At 33.6% G+C, this 17,884-nt stretch overlaps 3 protein-coding genes across 6 annotated transcripts; all 3 read left to right on the top strand.

Annotated features, from left to right (window-relative positions):
* Positions 1–833: 833 nt before the first annotated feature.
* LOC106295128 lies at positions 834–3,408 on the top strand. Its single transcript, XM_013730934.1, has 3 exons — positions 834–1,888; positions 2,570–3,112; positions 3,207–3,408. Exons 1-3 carry the CDS (start codon positions 1,004–1,006, stop codon positions 3,309–3,311), a joined length of 1,533 nt encoding a protein of 510 aa, XP_013586388.1. The 5' UTR covers positions 834–1,003; the 3' UTR covers positions 3,312–3,408.
* Positions 3,409–5,222: 1,814 nt separating this feature from the next.
* Positions 5,223–7,306, top strand: LOC106294924 (glycerol-3-phosphate acyltransferase 5-like). 2 transcript variants are annotated; one of them, XM_013730646.1, is made up of 3 exons: positions 5,225–5,334; positions 5,396–6,028; positions 6,217–7,306. In XM_013730646.1, exons 2-3 carry the CDS (start codon positions 5,441–5,443, stop codon positions 7,135–7,137), a joined length of 1,509 nt encoding a protein of 502 aa, XP_013586100.1. In that variant the 5' UTR covers positions 5,225–5,334; positions 5,396–5,440; the 3' UTR covers positions 7,138–7,306. The 2 variants fall into 2 exon arrangements, with proteins under 2 accessions (XP_013586093.1, XP_013586100.1); XM_013730639.1 differs by having other exon boundaries at positions 5,223–6,028.
* Positions 7,307–14,761: 7,455 nt separating this feature from the next.
* On the top strand, positions 14,762–17,418 carry LOC106322709 (transcription factor GAMYB-like). Of its 3 annotated transcripts, XM_013760835.1 has the most exons (4): positions 14,762–14,879; positions 15,497–15,940; positions 16,023–16,932; positions 17,019–17,417. In XM_013760835.1, exons 2-4 carry the CDS (start codon positions 15,566–15,568, stop codon positions 17,192–17,194), a joined length of 1,461 nt encoding a protein of 486 aa, XP_013616289.1. In that variant the 5' UTR covers positions 14,762–14,879; positions 15,497–15,565; the 3' UTR covers positions 17,195–17,417. The 3 variants fall into 3 exon arrangements, with proteins under 3 accessions (XP_013616289.1, XP_013616297.1, XP_013616281.1); XM_013760843.1 differs by having other exon boundaries at positions 14,768–15,940; positions 17,028–17,418; XM_013760827.1 differs by having other exon boundaries at positions 14,768–15,940.
* Positions 17,419–17,884: the final 466 nt, after the last annotated feature.

The following is a 17,884-nucleotide window of genomic DNA, read 5'->3' as shown; positions in this document are numbered from 1 at the left end:
CGTTTTCAGTCTTACTAACCTGGATTTTACGTTCATCTGCGGCTCCCCTTACCCGTCCACAGAAAATTTGTGTGTTTCTTAGTTCATTGAAAAAAGTTTTTTCTAGAAGACTGTTGTTGTGCCACAGTTTGGCCATAGATTTTTTTTTTTTACTGAACCAGATGTTTGAAGTTTTCATCAAACTTTAGAAAGAGATGTGAACTTTTTCACAGAATCTTAGAATTTATAATTTTTGAATGAAAATAGATATGGATTTTGTTTATGGCATCGTGATTTATAAATATTTTCTAGAGAAAAAAAATAACGATTCCAAAAATAGTGAAATCATGATGTAGTGTGAGAAATTTCACGGATTAGGGATTATGTAGTTTTAAATAAAAATCAATTTAGAGATAAATAACCGAACGAAACTGTTTTTTTTTTTCATTTATGCTTTTTTTTTAATTTGTAATATAAAAAATGTTATGTGTCAGATTTTTATTCGTTAGGCGACTTGCGGTTTAGTAGATAAGAGATTCATCTTATTTCCTTAACTAATACTTTCTCATTTGTTTATATTCTATTTTGTATAATTTAACACTCATTTTATTTATAAAACTGAGAACCAGTTACGGCCTTGCATGTTACTCAATCTGTTACCATGTATCCGAAAGTTCTCTTATCGTTGAGACTGAGGTTGTCTCCGACATTTGTGTGTTTCAATCACGTGTCAACCTCTTCTTCTTCTTCTACCTCTTCTTGTATTTATGTATGTTTATCCCACAGTTGTCAGTCAAAAACGGGAAAACCAAAAAAGGAAAAAAACAAAAATAACTACCAAATTTTTTAAAAAAATTCCAGCCGCCGTCGGGGTGATTCCGTAAAATTTCTAACAAAACTCCATTCCCACGGAATAGGCAAGAGGGTAACTCTGTAAATTTTAAGCTCCGGTGATGAATAAGATCCACTCCCTCACGCCGGAGTAAATTTCACGTTGTTCTCTTCTCACATCCACAAAAAAATCATGAAACTGAATCGCGGCGGTAGCGGAGAGCACGGCCACCACCACCACCACCACGAGGCCCTGAAGTTTTCAAACTTCTTTTTCATGCCGGAGCGGCCACGTGACTACCTCGTGCTTTTCACTCGCGTCTCCGTCCTCACGTGCCTCATCTTCTCCGTCTCTCTCGTTCTCCGCATCACTTTTCTATCCTCCTCCTCCGCACCGGACTATTCCTCCTCCTACGGTCTCCGTTTCCCCGCCGTGCCTCAAAAGGCCCTAGCTCTCCCTCCGACGGGGTCCGTTGGTCCGATCAACATCTCCCACATTCAGTTCTGTATCGCCGGAGCAGCTGAGACCTGGCTCGATCGTAGCCGGTACACCTCCTTGTGGTGGCGCAACTCCACACGTGGATTCGTCTGGCTCGATAAACCGGTGAAGCTCCCTGAAAACAACTCCGATAACCGGTTCTCAATCCCGGTTCGAGTTTCAGATTCAGGCTGGACCCGGTTTAGATTCTCAAGCTCGAGAGCCGCGGTTCGGATCGCTAGGACTATATGGGATAGTTACAAACTAAATCTACCGGTTGTACGGTGGTTCGTCATGGGAGATGACGACACGGTCTTCTTTACAGATAATCTTGTGAAGGTTCTCGCGAAGTACGACCACGAGCAGATGTGGTACATTGGTGGAAACTCGGAGAGCGTCGAGCAGGACGTGATGCACGCGTACGATATGGCGTTCGGCGGCGGCGGTTTCGCGATTAGCCGTCCACTCGCGGCGCGTTTGGCCAACGCGATGGACGGTTGTCTCCAACGGTATTTTTACTTCTACGGTTCGGATCAGAGAATCGCGGCTTGCGTTAGCGAAATCGGCGTTCCGTTCACCGAAGAACGCGGTTTTCACCAGGTGAGTTCTGTTAGGGCACGTGTTAGCTTTTCGAATGGTTGTTCGGACATGTGTCAGAACTGTTTTTGATCTCGTTTGTTGGATCCTGACACATTCAATAGGTTTAGATTCCGACAAAAGCTCTTTAAGTCGAGTCTTAATAGGTGGACTTTCTTAATTAATTTGTGAATAAAGCAAAGAAATTAAAGGGATCAAACGTATTAATCACTTAGGTTAGTGCTTTAAAAAGCAATACACTATCATCTGTTTGTTTTGTTTAAGATGTTTGCAAACCGATCGAGAACTATAAAAATTTATTTTATTTATCTTGTTTTACATAAAAACAACATTAACTATATCTAGTTCTATCAATAAAAATCATTTTGTATTATATGGTACCCGCAGTTCGAATCCCACTGGCCACCCGGGCTAGGTTTAAATCCCAAGAATACGTGGAGTGCCGTGGGCCTCGCGGAATAGTCGGTTGACCACGGTCGCCGGAAACCCGCGGTTACCAAAAAAAAAAAAAAAAAGTAATAAACACCAGATAATATTGAATTTATGCTGAGAAACGTGAAAACATCATATAATCTAAAACAAACAAAAAAATATTCCTAAAACATCACTTTAGAATATAGATTATTTACATTTTATGTACGAATGGCGTGGACTAAAAACATTCGTTGTTTTTTTTTATTGTAGCTTGACATAAGAGGAGATCCATTTGGGTTTCTAGCAGCACATCCATTGACTCCCCTTGTATCATTGCATCACCTCGTTTTCTTAGACTCAATATTCCCTAACAAAAACCCTATCGAGTCGCTACAAACCCTAATGAAACCTTACAACTTAGACCCGCATCGAATACTCCAGCAGGTTAACTGCCATGACCGCAAGCGTCAGTGGTCTATATCCATTTCTTGGGGATACTCTATTCAGATATACTCTTACTTCTTGAGCGCTAAAGAGCTGGAGAAGCCGTTGAAAACCTTCAAAACCTGGCGGTCTTCGAGCAATGGACCTTTCACGTTTAACACAAGGCCCTTGAAACCTGACCCGTGTCAGCGTCCCGTCACTTATTTCATGGATGGAGCAGAGGATGTGCGGGATAGTGGGACCAAGACTTGGTATAGTGTAGGGGATAAGAATTATGGTTATTGCGGAAAGAGAGAGCATTCTCGGGTAGCTAGGGTGAAGAGGATATTGGTGACTTCAATGAAGATGGCTCCTGAGTATTGGAACAAGGTTAGTGCTTTTTGGTCCAATATATTGAAACTTGTAACATTGTAAATTAGGTTTTGAAGCTTTAATTTACATTTTTATGCTTTTTTGTTGACAGGCACCACGGAGACAGTGTTGCGAGGTGATGGACGGAGGGGGAAGAAGAAAAGAGAAAGAAATGTCGATAAGGATTAGAAAGTGCAGATCTTCAGAGACGATATAAAAAAAACATTTTAATTTAATTACAGAGATATATTTGCACATACAGACTTTAGATTCGACCATAGATTGGTACCTAATTTCCTAGAACAAAGAGTGTGAATCATCCATCACTAAACATTTATGTTGTGTAACTTAGTTAAAATTGGCATAAAACATAAATTCGTATATGTATCTATTTTATTCAGTAAATTAAGTTTGGTTTCTTTTTTAGTAATTGGTGTTTACTTATCGACGATGCCAATTCAACTTGGATTTTTTTACATAGATTTCATGACAATCAAATTTCTTCCATACCATTTGATTCCGTCCACAAACCTCAGCTAACATAATTAAAGAGACGGATAAGAAATTGCAAAGGAAAAATGCTTTGTAAACACTCAAGTTTATGTCTAAATTTTTAAATAATATAGACTTGAAAGCGTTGTGTTGTTGACTATAGGTCGTATGATCATATCTGTATGAAAAATACTATTCTGACACACATACAGTACGTTCTGTTAGAATTCCGAGCTTTCTTTTCATCTGTAACATTATCGGTCAGGTAGGCAACCAAACACGGACCAGTTTAACTATTATTGAATTGAGATAAGGTTTCACTTTGGCAAATGATTTCACAGAACAACATATACGAAAACTTCTAACCAAACTAAATAAACTAATTCGGTTGGACTATATGATAAGTTTCTCTTCGGTCGAATTAAACAAAACAAAATCAAATCCAAACAATAAAGAAACATATATCAATAATATCTCTACCAAAAATCTGTACCACTAATTTACATTTACATGATACTTGTCCACGTTTCAGATTCTAAATATAGCCACATTAATACATCTTATATATTAAAACAGAAGTTACAACCTTGATTCATGTGTGATTTTTTAAAAAATGGACCTAATGAACATATTCCTACAAAGTCATGTTACATTTAATCTCTAATCTTATCATTTAAATTTTGGGCATACCAGAAACTTTTATTGGGCTATCAATAATTGGATTTAAAGAATATATGATTAATTGGATTTATAGATAGTATAAATTAAATAAATATAATTTAATGTTATAATACTATACCTTCATATGTTAAATATTTAAATATTTGTCGATGTTAAATTTTAAAATTATAAAGATTTTTTATTAAAATAAAAAAAAATCATATTATCTAACAATGATTAATCTTTGCTACCTTAAACTAATGAAAACAAATTTTAAACTTTATAGTTTATTTTAAAAATTAAATAAGAACTAAATGTTTAATTACTTACTCGATAATATAAATATATGAAGCGAAAAGTTTAATTTTTAAAAAACTTTCTAAATCTGTGAAATGTTACAATATCTTTGAATATGACAATAAACCAATATTTTATTAATCTTTATATATATAGTTACGTTTTTAATAATAAAATAATAATTCAAAAATATATATATAGAAGAAGATACAAATACATGTGAAAGTTTAAAATAATATATTCAATGAAAAAATATACTGTAAACTTATTATATTTTAAAAATTGATAGACACATATATTATAATATATAGCAATTTATAATTGAAAACAAAATATTTATATAAAAATAAATGAAAACAAAAACCCGTGCGGTTGCGCGGATCGAGATTTAGTTACACTTAAAGCTATAATTATTTTTCACATGGACTATATGCTGTGATTATATAATAAGGTCAGTAACCTAGCTAACTCCGTATATTTAGCTGTAGCCATTGCCTAATTTCGGTGCATTCTGCCAACAATTTGGACCAAATTGGTTAGTTTAAAAAACAGTTTGGACCAAATTAATTGGTTAGTTTAAAACCATTAATTTTGTTCTATACACGTAACATTACGTGCACTATTTCATCAGAAAAGAAAACATGTGACGTGTATAATCGTTTTTTTTTTGACATCTTTCTATGACTATATATAATATTGACTTGTCTAAACATTTTGTAATATATAGAAACATGCAAAATTCCGGTAGGTGCAATATTGATAAACTGCCATTGCAATAGAGACGAATCAATCCAAACCTTATAACATAAAACGTTATATTTCACTTTCTTCCATTCTCATCAGTCGACACAAAATTAATATTCGATCACATAACCAAAAAGAAGAGAAGAAAAAAAAATGGTGATGGAGGAAGCTAGAGCGACTTCGGATTCTGTCGTGTCAGAATTTGAAGGGACAATACTGCGGAACGAAGATCCATTCTCTTACTTCATGCTCGTTGCCTTTGAAGCATCTGGTCTAATTCGTTTCGCCGCCTTGCTGTTTCTTTGGCCCGTAATCACACTCCTTGACGTTTTCAGCTACAAGAACGCCGCTCTCAAGCTCATGACTTTTGTAGCCACCGTTGGTTTACGCGAACCGGAGATTCAATCGGTGGCTAGAGCCGTCCTGCCTAAGTTCTACATGGATGACGTAAGCATGGACACTTGGAAAGTTTACAGCTCGTGCAAGAAGAAGTTCGTGGTTACGAGAATGCCTCGAGTTATGGTGGAGATGTTTGCAAAGGAGCATCTTAAAGCTGACGAAGTCATCGGTTCAGAGCTGATAGTGAACCGGTTCGGTTTTGTCACGGGCTTGACACGTGAATCCGATATCGATCAATCTGTTTTGAGCCGTGTTGCTGATTTGTTTGTTGATAGAAAGCCTCAGATAGGTCTTGCAAGATCTGGCAAGACAATTTCTACAACTTTCTTATCGTTATGTGAGGTAAACATTGCTTGAACAAAATCATATAAAATATAATAATTTAATTGTTACACTTCTGAAAAAATAATTTCAACTGGCAAAACGTTGTATTTAATATCTAGTTTAACATGCGCAAATTTTTGTACATTTTACAACATATAATTTCTATATATTATGATTAAAAACTAATATTAAATATTCATATATAGGAGCGTATTCATGCACCAGTTCCGGAGAACTACAACCACCGCAACCAACACCTTGAGCTACGGCCACTTCCGGTAATCTTCCACGACGGACGCCTTGTCAAGCGGCCAACTCCACCCACCTCTCTCCTCATCCTCACATGGATCCCATTAGGAATCATTCTCGCCGCCATTCGGATCTTTCTTGGATCCGTCCTCCCATTTTGGACAACACCGTACGTCTCCAAGATACTCGGCGGCCAGGTCATCGTCAAAGGCAAGCCTCCTCAGCCCCCGGCGTCCGGAAACTTCGGTGTTCTCTTCGTGTGCACTCACAGAACCCTAATGGACCCGGTGGTACTATCATACGTGCTAGAACGCAGCATCCCGGCCGTTACTTACTCAATCTCACGCTTATCCGAGATCTTATCTCCCATACCAACCGTGAGATTGACAAGAGTCCGAGATGTAGACGCAGCAAAGATCAAACAACAGCTGTCTAAAGGCGATCTAGTGGTTTGTCCCGAGGGAACCACTTGTCGTGAACCGTTCTTGCTAAGATTTAGCGGAATTTTCGCTGAGTTAACGGATAGGATTGTTCCGGTTGCTATGAATTATAGAGTTGGATTCTTCCACGCGACCACAGCGAGAGGCTGGAAAGGTTTAGACCCGATTTTCTTCTTTATGAATCCAAGACCGGTTTACGAGGTTACGTTCTTGAACCAGCTTCCGGTTGAGGCTACGTGTTCGTCAGGGAAGAGGCCGCATGACGTGGCGAATTATGTTCAGAGAATCTTGGCGGCTACATTAGGGTTCGAGTGTACTAACTTCACGAGGAGAGATAAGTATAGGGTTCTTGCTGGAAACGATGGAACGGTTTCGTATTTATCGTTTCTTGATCAGTTGAAGAAGGTGGTGAGCACTTTCGAGCCTTTTCTCCATTAAAATCAAATTAGTAAATTACTATTCCGGTTTCTAATTGCTTCCTCTTGATTTGTTTTGATTGCGATTTTAGTCTGGATTGAATTTTGTTTTCATAGATGTTTGTACTATTGTTTATAAATTTTGCTCTTTTTTCAGATGTAAACTAACTCCCCATAGCTAATGTTGAAGAAATATTTGGGGATGAATAGTTTTGTTACTCAATATTGTGAATTCTTGATTTTTTCTAAATATTAATTTGTTGATAGAATTATTCTGTATCAATTAGTTGTTCTCTTGAAATTTACAGTCTTCTTGTAAGATAGTACATATTTGTACAAAGTTTCTATATATGGTAAGAAAATGTTGGATTAGTGGCCAACCATTTTCTAATTTGGTTGGATAAACTAGTTGACCAGAAGACTTTGGCTGCCAATTTTCCGTTACTGTTGGCCTACCGCCAACTCCGTGGCATCGTTCAGTATCAACCTCTTTTTCGTTCATTTAAGATGAAATCAAATGTTAGGTTAAAAGATAAATGATGCTTAAGGATAATCACGTGACGAGTCTCGAGGCTATCGTCACTTAATATGAAATCATTATCTTATATCACAAGCGATACATTTGACCATATGGTTCAGACTATTCCAAGAGTGCATCACTCCTTTTTTTCTAGGAATGTAAATATCATATAAATGAAATATGATTTACAGATGAGAAAGCAAATCTAGAAGCTGTACCTTGGCAAAATAAAAATAAGAAACAAGGAGGGACAAAGTCTCAAAGATTTGACCAAACAAACGTTACAAGTTTTCATCTCAACCAAAGAGACATCAAGTTACAGAAGTGCTTCCTTTGTCTCCTTGTTGTGATGGTGTTTCATATCTCCTTGTCAATCAGTCCGTAATGTTAAAGGTTACATATATAAAGTTTTTTAGAAAGATATTGCGAAGTTGATTTTTGTAATACTATTAAACTTTTGAAATAAGTGGTCGCTCCCAATCTTTGTAGTTTGTTAAGGATTAAAAGATGTTTTTTTTTTTTTTTGCAACGAGCCAGGAGATAGATAAAGACATGATGCCTCCGTGTGAGAGATTTGGTCTAACTTGTATGTTTCCTAATTCAAAAATGGAGATGCTCAGTTTAGCACTTTCCCTGTACTAGAAAGGTCGAGAATGGATTAATCTTCCAATGTACCCGCAAACACCTTTAAGAATTAATCAAAAAGTATAAATTCAGAAAATAGAGAATAGGAAGAAAAACTGAGATAAATAAAATATTGTATAACGAAAATGGATCCATATACTGTACATCTAAAAATAAAACTATATGTGAAATCAGAAAATTAATGATTTTCGGAAACTAGGATTAGTCGAGAGGATCAAACTTTTCTCACGAAATAGAAATATCAAATGAACATACCATAAATCCTCAGAGCTTTAACAAGAAAACACATCTTCTTGTGACCCGGCTCATCTGAGAGATTAATAGTAGAATTTGAACTACAAAAATTTCATACTAGAGATTCATACCTCTTTAGATGTGTAACTAAGCCACTGATTGCAGCTGCAGTATTATCAAGATTCTCATATATATGTACCAGAAAATCATTAGATATGGATTCATTTACAGAATATGCATATACTTGATATGGTGATTTGTGAATCATGATGATGCTCCAACAGCTAATAGTAACTGGACATGAATTAAGGAGGTTTAATATTAAATTTACCAAAATAGAATATCATCAGGAAGAAAAACTGAGGGACAGAAAAAATGGATTAATATACATCTAGAGAAAAACATATGCGAATCAGAAAATTAAGGATTTTCGGATTCGAGAGAATATCAAGAAATCTCTCAAGAAGACAAGAACTCAAGAAGAAGAAAAAACATACCATAAATCCTCGAACTTTATTTAAGAAAACACCTCTTCTTGTGAACCGGCCGATCTAAGTGATCGATCCATACTAGAATTTGAACTATATACATAATATGTTGTGTAATCGAAACATACCTGTTTAGATGTGTAAGCCACTGATTGCAGCTGCAGCATCATCAAGATTCTCATACATACACCAAGCATCATTATGTATGTGAATTCAATTACACGAATATGCTTAGACTTGATGATTTGTGAATCTTGATGATGCTCCAACAGCGAACAGTTGCTGGTTGATGATGATTTGGATTTCTGTCTTCGGTATTTTTCAGGAGTCAATACAGCAACATGTAACCCTAATCTCAATCCTTAATCTGGAGTCTAGAGAGAGAAGAGAGGGAGAGAGACCTGTATAAAGCGATAAAGGAGATGCTATTTGGTGTTTCCTCCAATGATATGTAATATATAAAATTGATCATGTAATTAATCAAGTAGGCATATATATATATATATATATATATATATATATATATATATATATCGATAATTAATCAGCCAATATTATCCAGCTAGCACCACACATAAAACTTGTTAATTATCAATATATAATGGACAATTCTCTCAAATATTTTTTATTTTTTAATATTTGAAATTCTACCCCCAAAATTCTATCATTTAACTCTAAACCCTAAGTTTAGATTAGTTAACCATAGGGTGAAGATATATTTTTCTCCTTTAATAAAACTTATTTTGGTCATTTTCTTCATTGATACCTATTTTTGTGAAAGTAAACTAAAAAAGGCTATCCTAGGAAATTTATATATATATATCGATAATTAACAAGTTTTATGTGTGGTGCTAGCTGGATAATATTGGCTGAGTCTTGAATACACAAGGATCTGTTATTGCAGATAGATTTAATCCGGCTGCTATTTTTTTTTTTTTTCGTAACACAACCTGGCTGCTATTCTAATTTAGCTATTTTACATCGCTTATCACATACTATAAGATAATACTTTGCTGTCTTCACCATTAAGACTCTTTAATAATACTCGTCGAATAAATTATCAAGTTATATATATATATAATCAAATCAATTGAAAGAAAACAAAAAAGGAAAAGAGGAAGTGACAAGCGTGAGACACGGGGGAGTGGAACTGATAACCTTACGTTCCTCGTACGTTTACAAGTTACACTGCTTTCCATGATTCTATAGTATTGCCTCCATCCCTTTTATTATATACTTTTTCGCACATACTAGATAATTAAAATTCAAAACCTATTATTTCTAACCTAATTGAAAAAGCAGCACTTAGCAGCATAATCCTTTTTTTTCTTTTTTTTTTGCACTTAGCAGAATAATCAAACAAAGGTTTTTGAAAAAGGTTTGGTGATTGCAGCCAGTACACAAGAGCAAACTAACAGGAGAACGGACCAATTGCGTATGAGTCTGTCTATACGCTGCAACCATTTTAAGCAAAAAACATGCATAGAAACAAAATTAAATTAAAATGTCATGTAAATAAAACATTTCTCCGTATACGTCGATGAGTGGAAATATCTTAAGCAGTCTTGGAATATCTTGAAGTATTACGTACCGCTTGTTAGTAGAATCAGTTTATATATAGATGGACTAGGATAAATGATCTAAAGAGATACGCGAAAACGCCAATGCTCTGCCTGTGGGTTTGGTGCAGTGGACCATATAACCTTAAACATTTTTATCATATTTCTTGTTGTAAACGGACTAGATGTATTCCTAACCAAATGTTCTACTAGAGCCGGACCAAATGCTCAACTAAATCTAGATATACAACTTTTCGTTTAATATGCTATTACTCGATTTGGGTTTAAACCCTCACATAATTGTTCTTGAATCAGATACTTCCTAAAAAGTCTCATACCAAGTGAAACTGGACCATATATATATTAGACTTTCGTTGGTCTAATATCTGATGTTGGTCTTGTATTGTTTATTTACTCTAACAACTCTCCCCTCAAAAAACTTTATACTAAATAGAGTTGAATCAGATATATATTAGTCTTTTTGATGTAATAATAGATGTGAGATTTAAATTGCTTATTTACTCGAACATTTCTCTTCATCTTTTTTGTTGTTGTTGTCAAGCTTCCGTCAGAACTGTAGCTGAACATACATGAGTTGAATCATCCGAGTATTTCTTTTAGATTCGCCTATAAATAGCATTCAAATGGTTTGAAATTAGATCCGCAATTATCTTCTTTTTGTATAAAACATCATTCTTCTGTTAGTTACTTAAATTTAGTGAAAAAGCTGAAGTAACAACAGGCTATATAAGTAGAAAATGCATGAAAAAGGTTAGAGCCGTCGGTCGCATGATTGATCGCCATTTGGCTTCCTGACAGTACTTAATGTCGATTAGTCAGTCTGATTAGAGAGTCATACACTATCTATTTGTTGTCAGATAGAATCATTGGATGCCATTCATATGAGTGCGGACACATCGTAATCTCAACGTCAGTAAACTCAAAATCACATCATTAAATGGAGTACACATTGGAATTTTTTGTTTGGTGTATTCCTTTTTTATCAAGACGTATAGTAACGATTGTACCAACAAACAGTATTACTTCTATTATGATTATGATCTATGATCTGTAATAGATTTTTTCAAAAAACTTTTTAATCCACAAAGATAAAATTTATATATTTTTGAAATACTTTGTATACATTTACAAATATTTAAATTAATTAAACATTTCTAATTGCTAATTATTAAAAAACATATAGTAAAAATAAATAAGAAATTTAATTTTAAATATTTATTCCATTTTTAATATGTGTGAATACTATTCCCTCAGTTCCTGAAAGAAAGATTTTATAGAGTATTCACGCATATTAAGAATATAATAAATGTTTACAATTAAATTTATTGTTTATTTCACTATACATTTTCCAATAACCATCAATCAATAGTATTTAATTAATTCAAATATTTTCAATTAATTTTTCTTAAAAGCATACAATTTATCAACATTAACTACTAAAAGTACCTTAAAATTCTAGAAAATCTATTATTTTGGAAAATAACTCCAGAAAATCCTCATTTTAGGAACAGAGGGAGTATATAATTTTTTTATATATTTGGACAGGTAAGGAGTATTTTGTTAAAAAACTTAATTACAACACAGTATTGGCATTATCTATTAGTTTTCAGTCTTATTTGTATATACTCTTTTTGCCAAAAAAAAAAAAAACTATTCTTGTTCTTTTTAATATAGACATAATTTCATACTATAAAATTAGAAATTCCTCTATAATTTATCCAGGAAAGAAAAACAAGTAAATTAAAAAAAAGAATTATTTTTGCAGTAATAAAAAAAAAAGAGAGAGTGTTTTAATTAATATTTTACTTTAGTTTGCTTCTGTTCCCACTTGATCTGGTAAGAGCAAAAATCAAGTATCCGATTTGGGACTATATTAATATTAATATACAAATAGATGATTAACAAAATATAAATTAAATTAAATTTTGGGATTTGGTACCAGATCAAGATTGCTTTTGGTACTCTGATCTCTGAATTTTATTAATTTAATAAAAATGTAAGAATATAAAAAATTCATAAATTTAGGAATATAATTTTATTCATAATATTCTTTGGATTGTTTTACGACTGATGTAATTTTGTGGTTATTTTGCTTTGAAAAAGGTTTTGAAAATGATGAACTTGTGAAGAAAATAATATATTGCGATTGATATTTTACTAACCAGTTAACCTTCATAAACATTTTCTAGACTCCTATAAATGATGAGAAATTATTCCTTATAAATGGTTTTATAAATCTTTATAACATTTTTATAGATCTATATATATATATATATTTGTAAACTTTTATTAATGATATAATAATAATTATTGATGATTTTTTTGTCAACAATTATTGATGATTTTGACACCTTGAAAATGATTAACAAATATTTATATAATTAGAAACTATTATATATCTTGTATAAACCATTAGAAATGAATCAATATAAATGACTTTAATATTTCTTACAAAATATATATTAACCATCACAAATGATTTTAAACTAATGCAAATAATTTATAAACTCGTTGTATGATGCATTAATAGTTATTATAATATTTTTTTCTCAGAATTATATGTTTTATATATGTATATTATGACTTATATAGAAAATAAAGCTTTTACAACTGTTCATAATAGAAATAAAGCTAGTATATTATTTTTATTTACTGCTTTTTAACAACATATTTCATATAATTTATAAATAGACTATTAGTACAAAAAATAAATGATGAAGTATTAAATAGAATATCCATAATTGCTGTTGTTAAATATTATAAATGATTATGCATAATAATATATACTAGGTTAAGATCCGTGCCTTACGCGGAGTAAATATTATATATAAATTAATTTTACGTATTATATGTTCTTTTAAATATTATTAAATTATATATATATATATATATATATATATATATATATATATAAATTGATAATTAAAAATTCAGTAACCACTACGTATATGATTAAATTGGTGCAAACACATAAAAAAATTTCATTAATTCAAACAAAAAAATTTCTATCTAATATATGATATAAAATTAAGTTTTAATGATAACATAGATATATAGGACATTTTTAATATTTAAATAATATTTTATACTCATATTATTTTTTGATAATTTGTATTTTTTATAACAAAAATTTTGAATCAATGATAACAATTTTTTTTGTGGGATGTTTAATAGTTTTAGACTTTTAGTCATTTATAATTTTAAAAACATTATGAAAAGTTTTAAAACCAAATATTAAGTTGTCAATATTTGTTCAAAATTTTTATAAAAAAAAATCAAAATAAATTTCAAAATTAAAATACATATGTATTTTTATATGCTACATAATTTATTTTAAACAATATTAATATATTAATAAATGAGACATTTTATTATATAATTTTGTAATCATTTATATCTTGTTATAAAAAAAAAATTAAACCATGGATAAAAAAATTCAATGTGATATTTTTAACAACCTTAGTCATTTATAGTCATTTTTAAAAATTCAAAATATAACGTATACAAAAAAATCTTAATTTTTACTATATAGTTAATGTGGTTGTTTAATTTATTTTAATAGGTTAAAATTTAAAAAATGATAGAGAATATTATACTAATCTTTATCAAATCTTTATTATTCAAAATCATTAATTACCATATATATAATTTAGCCACATTTGGTAATTCCGTTATTTTTATTTAAAGAAACAATGAATAACATTAATAATTAATTTATGATTAATTTAATAAAAAAATTTATTATATATTTTGATGGACCAAAATATTTTTCTAATGATTCTAAGAATGATTGTGGTGATGACACGTGAGTACAAAAATATGTTGCAATGCTTTTCTTTTAATATATAGGAGATAAATAGTTTGGAAACTAACATTAATTGGTTTTATGATTGTTTTTTTGGGCAATTCTCCTAAATATACTATTTTCAAGTTTTGGTCATAAAAATAGATTACAAGGAGGAAAATGACCAAAATATTTCATTTAATAGGTAAAATGACACTAATAACCTACATACAAAAAAAAAATAAAAAAAATAAAAAAAAATAAACTAATTTTTTTGGTCATTTTCCTTTTGCTGTCTATTTTTGTGACCAGAATTTTTTTTTAGCTCTATCGTAAGGTATTTCTCTTGATATATAGTAGGATTTTACTTTAGTTTGTTTCTGTTCTCACTTGATCTGGTAAGAGCATATCTCTCTCTCTCTCATGATTGCTTTTGGTACTCTGATCTCTTTCCATCTTCAACCTCTGGATTGATTGATCCCCCGAGATTAACACCGCTCTACCTTTTCCCGCGTAATCTCTCTATCTCCCTCTTTACTTGCTTTTGTTCATCCATTTTTGCACGGATCTCTCCGATTCTGCAGTCGAAATCTAGGTTTTCGAATCCCAAATCGGATACTTGAGCTCAATCTCGAGCTCCCACTTTGTCTCTTCTTGTGATAACAAGTTTTAACGCAGATCTCGTTGTTTGCTGATTATCTTCAGCTCTAGCTAGGGTTCGTGTATATATATATACCTTTCGAATCATGTTTTTGGGAATTGGAGTTTTATATAATCTTAGAGATTGAGAGGGATTAGGTTTTTTCTATTACTGGAATCTACATGAGTCGTTTCAAGTGTTTAGAAACCAAGTATAGCTCCAAGATTTGATTTTTTAGCTGCAACTTGCTAATTTATAGTGTTTGTAAGATGAGTAACTACTCCAAAAGTGATGTGCTTTACTCGTTTTTGGCTTCTATGTATGGTTGATTCTCATTCAACCCGATATGCATATCTAATGATTCCTCAAAATTGTTTTTTTTTTTTTTAATAGTCTTCTTTCAAATTTTTTGGCCAGAGATCTTTGCTTGATGAATAGATGATACTGAAATATAATAAAGGGTCTGTCTTGTTTCTCTATACTGGTTCAGGTTGGAGCCTTGATGTCTACATGGTTATTGACGTGTTGGGGTCTGTAGTGTTTTAAAATAGAAAGAGAGATGAGTTACACGATGGTGACGGATGAGAGTGATGATGCTATGTACTCAAGCATCTACAACGAGTCACCATCTGCTGCTGATAATATTGGCAGTGGCTGTACAAGCAGAGGGAAAGGAAGTGTCTTGAAGAAAGGGCCGTGGACCTCAACCGAAGACGGGATTTTGATTGATTATGTCAAGAGGCACGGCGAGGGTAACTGGAACACTGTGCAGAAACACACGAGCCTTGCACGTTGTGGTAAAAGCTGTCGTCTCAGGTGGGCTAATCATCTGAGGCCGAATTTGAAGAAAGGAGCGTTTAGCAAAGAAGAAGAACAGCTCATCGTTGAAATGCACGCTAGGATGGGGAATAAATGGGCACAGATGGCTGAACATGTAAGACTTGAATAGCATTTCGTTAACTGATCTTATCTGTGAGCCTAAAGGCTGAATCTTTGGTATTGTTTTTCTTTGTCAGTTGCCTGGTCGAACAGATAATGAGATAAAGAATTATTGGAACACGCGTATCAAGAGGCGGCAACGAGCAGGCTTACCACTTTACCCTCCTGGAACCCATGTTGAAGACCTGCACTGGAGTCAAGAGTATCATCCATCAACGAGTAATGTCACCGGAGTAGATAGAAGAAGACATCAAGACATCTTGCAGTTGGCAAACTCCAAAGCTAATGTTCTGTTTGACGATCTAAACTTTGCTAACGTCCTCTTTGAGGATCTAAATTTTGCTACTAGCTTGTTACCTGTAGCTTCTCACATATCAGATATGTTCTCATGCAACATGCTAGGCACTGGTGCAAGTAGTAGCTCTCGGTACGAAAGCTACACGCCACCAATCTTGCCTTCCCCGAAGCAACTCGGAGGATCTGGATCTCTGTTTAACATAAGGCAAGAGTTCCAATCTCCACAAAAGAATCCAAGATCTTGCAGTATCTCTGATCATCCTATGTATGGAAATCATCATCAGTCCGATGTGATGATTCAAGATAGCCATCATACCTTTACGGATGGCATGGTTCCTACTTCTAAGCCCTTGTTTGGGGCAGTGAAGCTGGAGCTCCCTTCATTCCAATATTCAGAAGCTAGTGGATTTGATCAGTGGAAGACGACGACACCGTCACCTCCACAATCAGATCTACTGGACTCTGTTGATACTTATATTCAGTCTCCACCACCGTTGGAGATAGATGAGCCAGATTGTTTCTCTTCATGCGACACCGGCCTACTAGATATGCTACTCCATGAAGCCAAGATCAAAGCTAGTGCGAAGCACAGTTTCAGTTCAACTGCTTGTATAACCGATGGTACTCAGGATGTACCACGTGGAGGTGAAACCCATAATATCACATCAGGTGCAGGTGGAAATTCATCAGGTGAGATCAAAGTTTACTCGTTGATTGGTTGTAAAGGTACTGTGTTTGGTGTATTGTATCTGAGAGTCCCTCTTTGATATTTGAAGCTTTTGCAGTTGTGAAGACGGAAGAGTTGGATCAGGTATGGGAACCAAAGAGAGCTGATGTAGTACGGCCTGATGTTTTACTGGCGTCGAGCTGGCAAGACCAACAAGGCCGTTTTGGGATTGTTAGAGACTCAAGCAGCTTGAGTGACGCCCTTGCGCTTCTTCTTGGTGGGTGAAGAGTCAGTGGAAACAGTTACTTGACTGTTGGATCATCATCAGGTGAAGCACCTGTTTGGTCCTTGTAACAAAATGAACCACATCTATTTTCATGCTACTTTGCTTCCGTTGAAGACTTTTCGGTTTCTTATAGTTGAGACAAACTCTGTTTGATTTCTCTTATAATTGATAAAAACAAATGATTACTCAAACAATACATAGGATTAATGTATTTTATCTTGCAAAGTAACGGTGCACCAAGAGGATTAAAACCCAAAAATCTCATGGAGCTCCGACAAGATTTTCACTTTTAGACTCTGGTTTTATTGCTTCTGATGAGTCAAAGCTTGAACCAAAGCTCTTTCTTGCACAGCCGACCAACCATCTGTGTCTGAACTTCCATTTGCTTCTTCACCATTGTTCTCTGAGGTTTTTTAACTCACTACACTCTCTTTAGAGGCTGGTTCCGCCTTTGGTAGAGATTCTCCGAGCTCCTCTCTTGTGGAGAGAGGGGAGGCGATTGAAACAGTGGCTTTCCTCATCTCCAGGAACGAATCAAATGCTATGGCAGAATCTGTTTTTTGTTTCTTCTGAGTGCTCTGAGAAACTCCGTTACTAACACCTCTGCCACCGTTTGGTAAACTATCTATTTTCCTCCAAAAACTATCATATAACACCAAATACAATTCAAACTAAATTTCATCTTCGAA

The sequence above is a fragment of the Brassica oleracea genome, chromosome C1, assembly GCF_000695525.1.
Source record: "Brassica oleracea var. oleracea cultivar TO1000 chromosome C1, BOL, whole genome shotgun sequence".
NCBI classification, from domain to species: Eukaryota; Viridiplantae; Streptophyta; class Magnoliopsida; order Brassicales; family Brassicaceae; genus Brassica; species Brassica oleracea.
The sequence above is the reverse complement of the archived record's forward strand: the minus strand, read 5'-3'. Positions and strand labels throughout refer to the sequence as shown.

Bases quoted from the DNA above. Each gene is read 5' to 3' on its own strand.
- LOC106295128 (XM_013730934.1), top strand. From the start codon at position 1,004: ATGAAACTGAATCGCGGCGGTAGCGGAGAGCACGGCCACCACCACCAC. The intron at 1,889-2,569 runs GTGAGTTCTGTT...TTTTTATTGTAG, and splicing joins AAGAACGCGGTTTTCACCAG to CTTGACATAAGAGGAGATCC. The intron at 3,113-3,206 runs GTTAGTGCTTTT...TTTTGTTGACAG, and splicing joins CTCCTGAGTATTGGAACAAG to GCACCACGGAGACAGTGTTG.
- LOC106294924 (XM_013730639.1), top strand. From the start codon at position 5,441: ATGGTGATGGAGGAAGCTAGAGCGACTTCGGATTCTGTCGTGTCAGAA. The intron at 6,029-6,216 runs GTAAACATTGCT...ATTCATATATAG, and splicing joins CTTTCTTATCGTTATGTGAG to GAGCGTATTCATGCACCAGT.
- LOC106322709 (XM_013760835.1), top strand. From the start codon at position 15,566: ATGAGTTACACGATGGTGACGGATGAGAGTGATGATGCTATGTACTCA. The intron at 15,941-16,022 runs GTAAGACTTGAA...TTTCTTTGTCAG, and splicing joins GGGCACAGATGGCTGAACAT to TTGCCTGGTCGAACAGATAA. The intron at 16,933-17,018 runs GTGAGATCAAAG...TGATATTTGAAG, and splicing joins TGCAGGTGGAAATTCATCAG to CTTTTGCAGTTGTGAAGACG.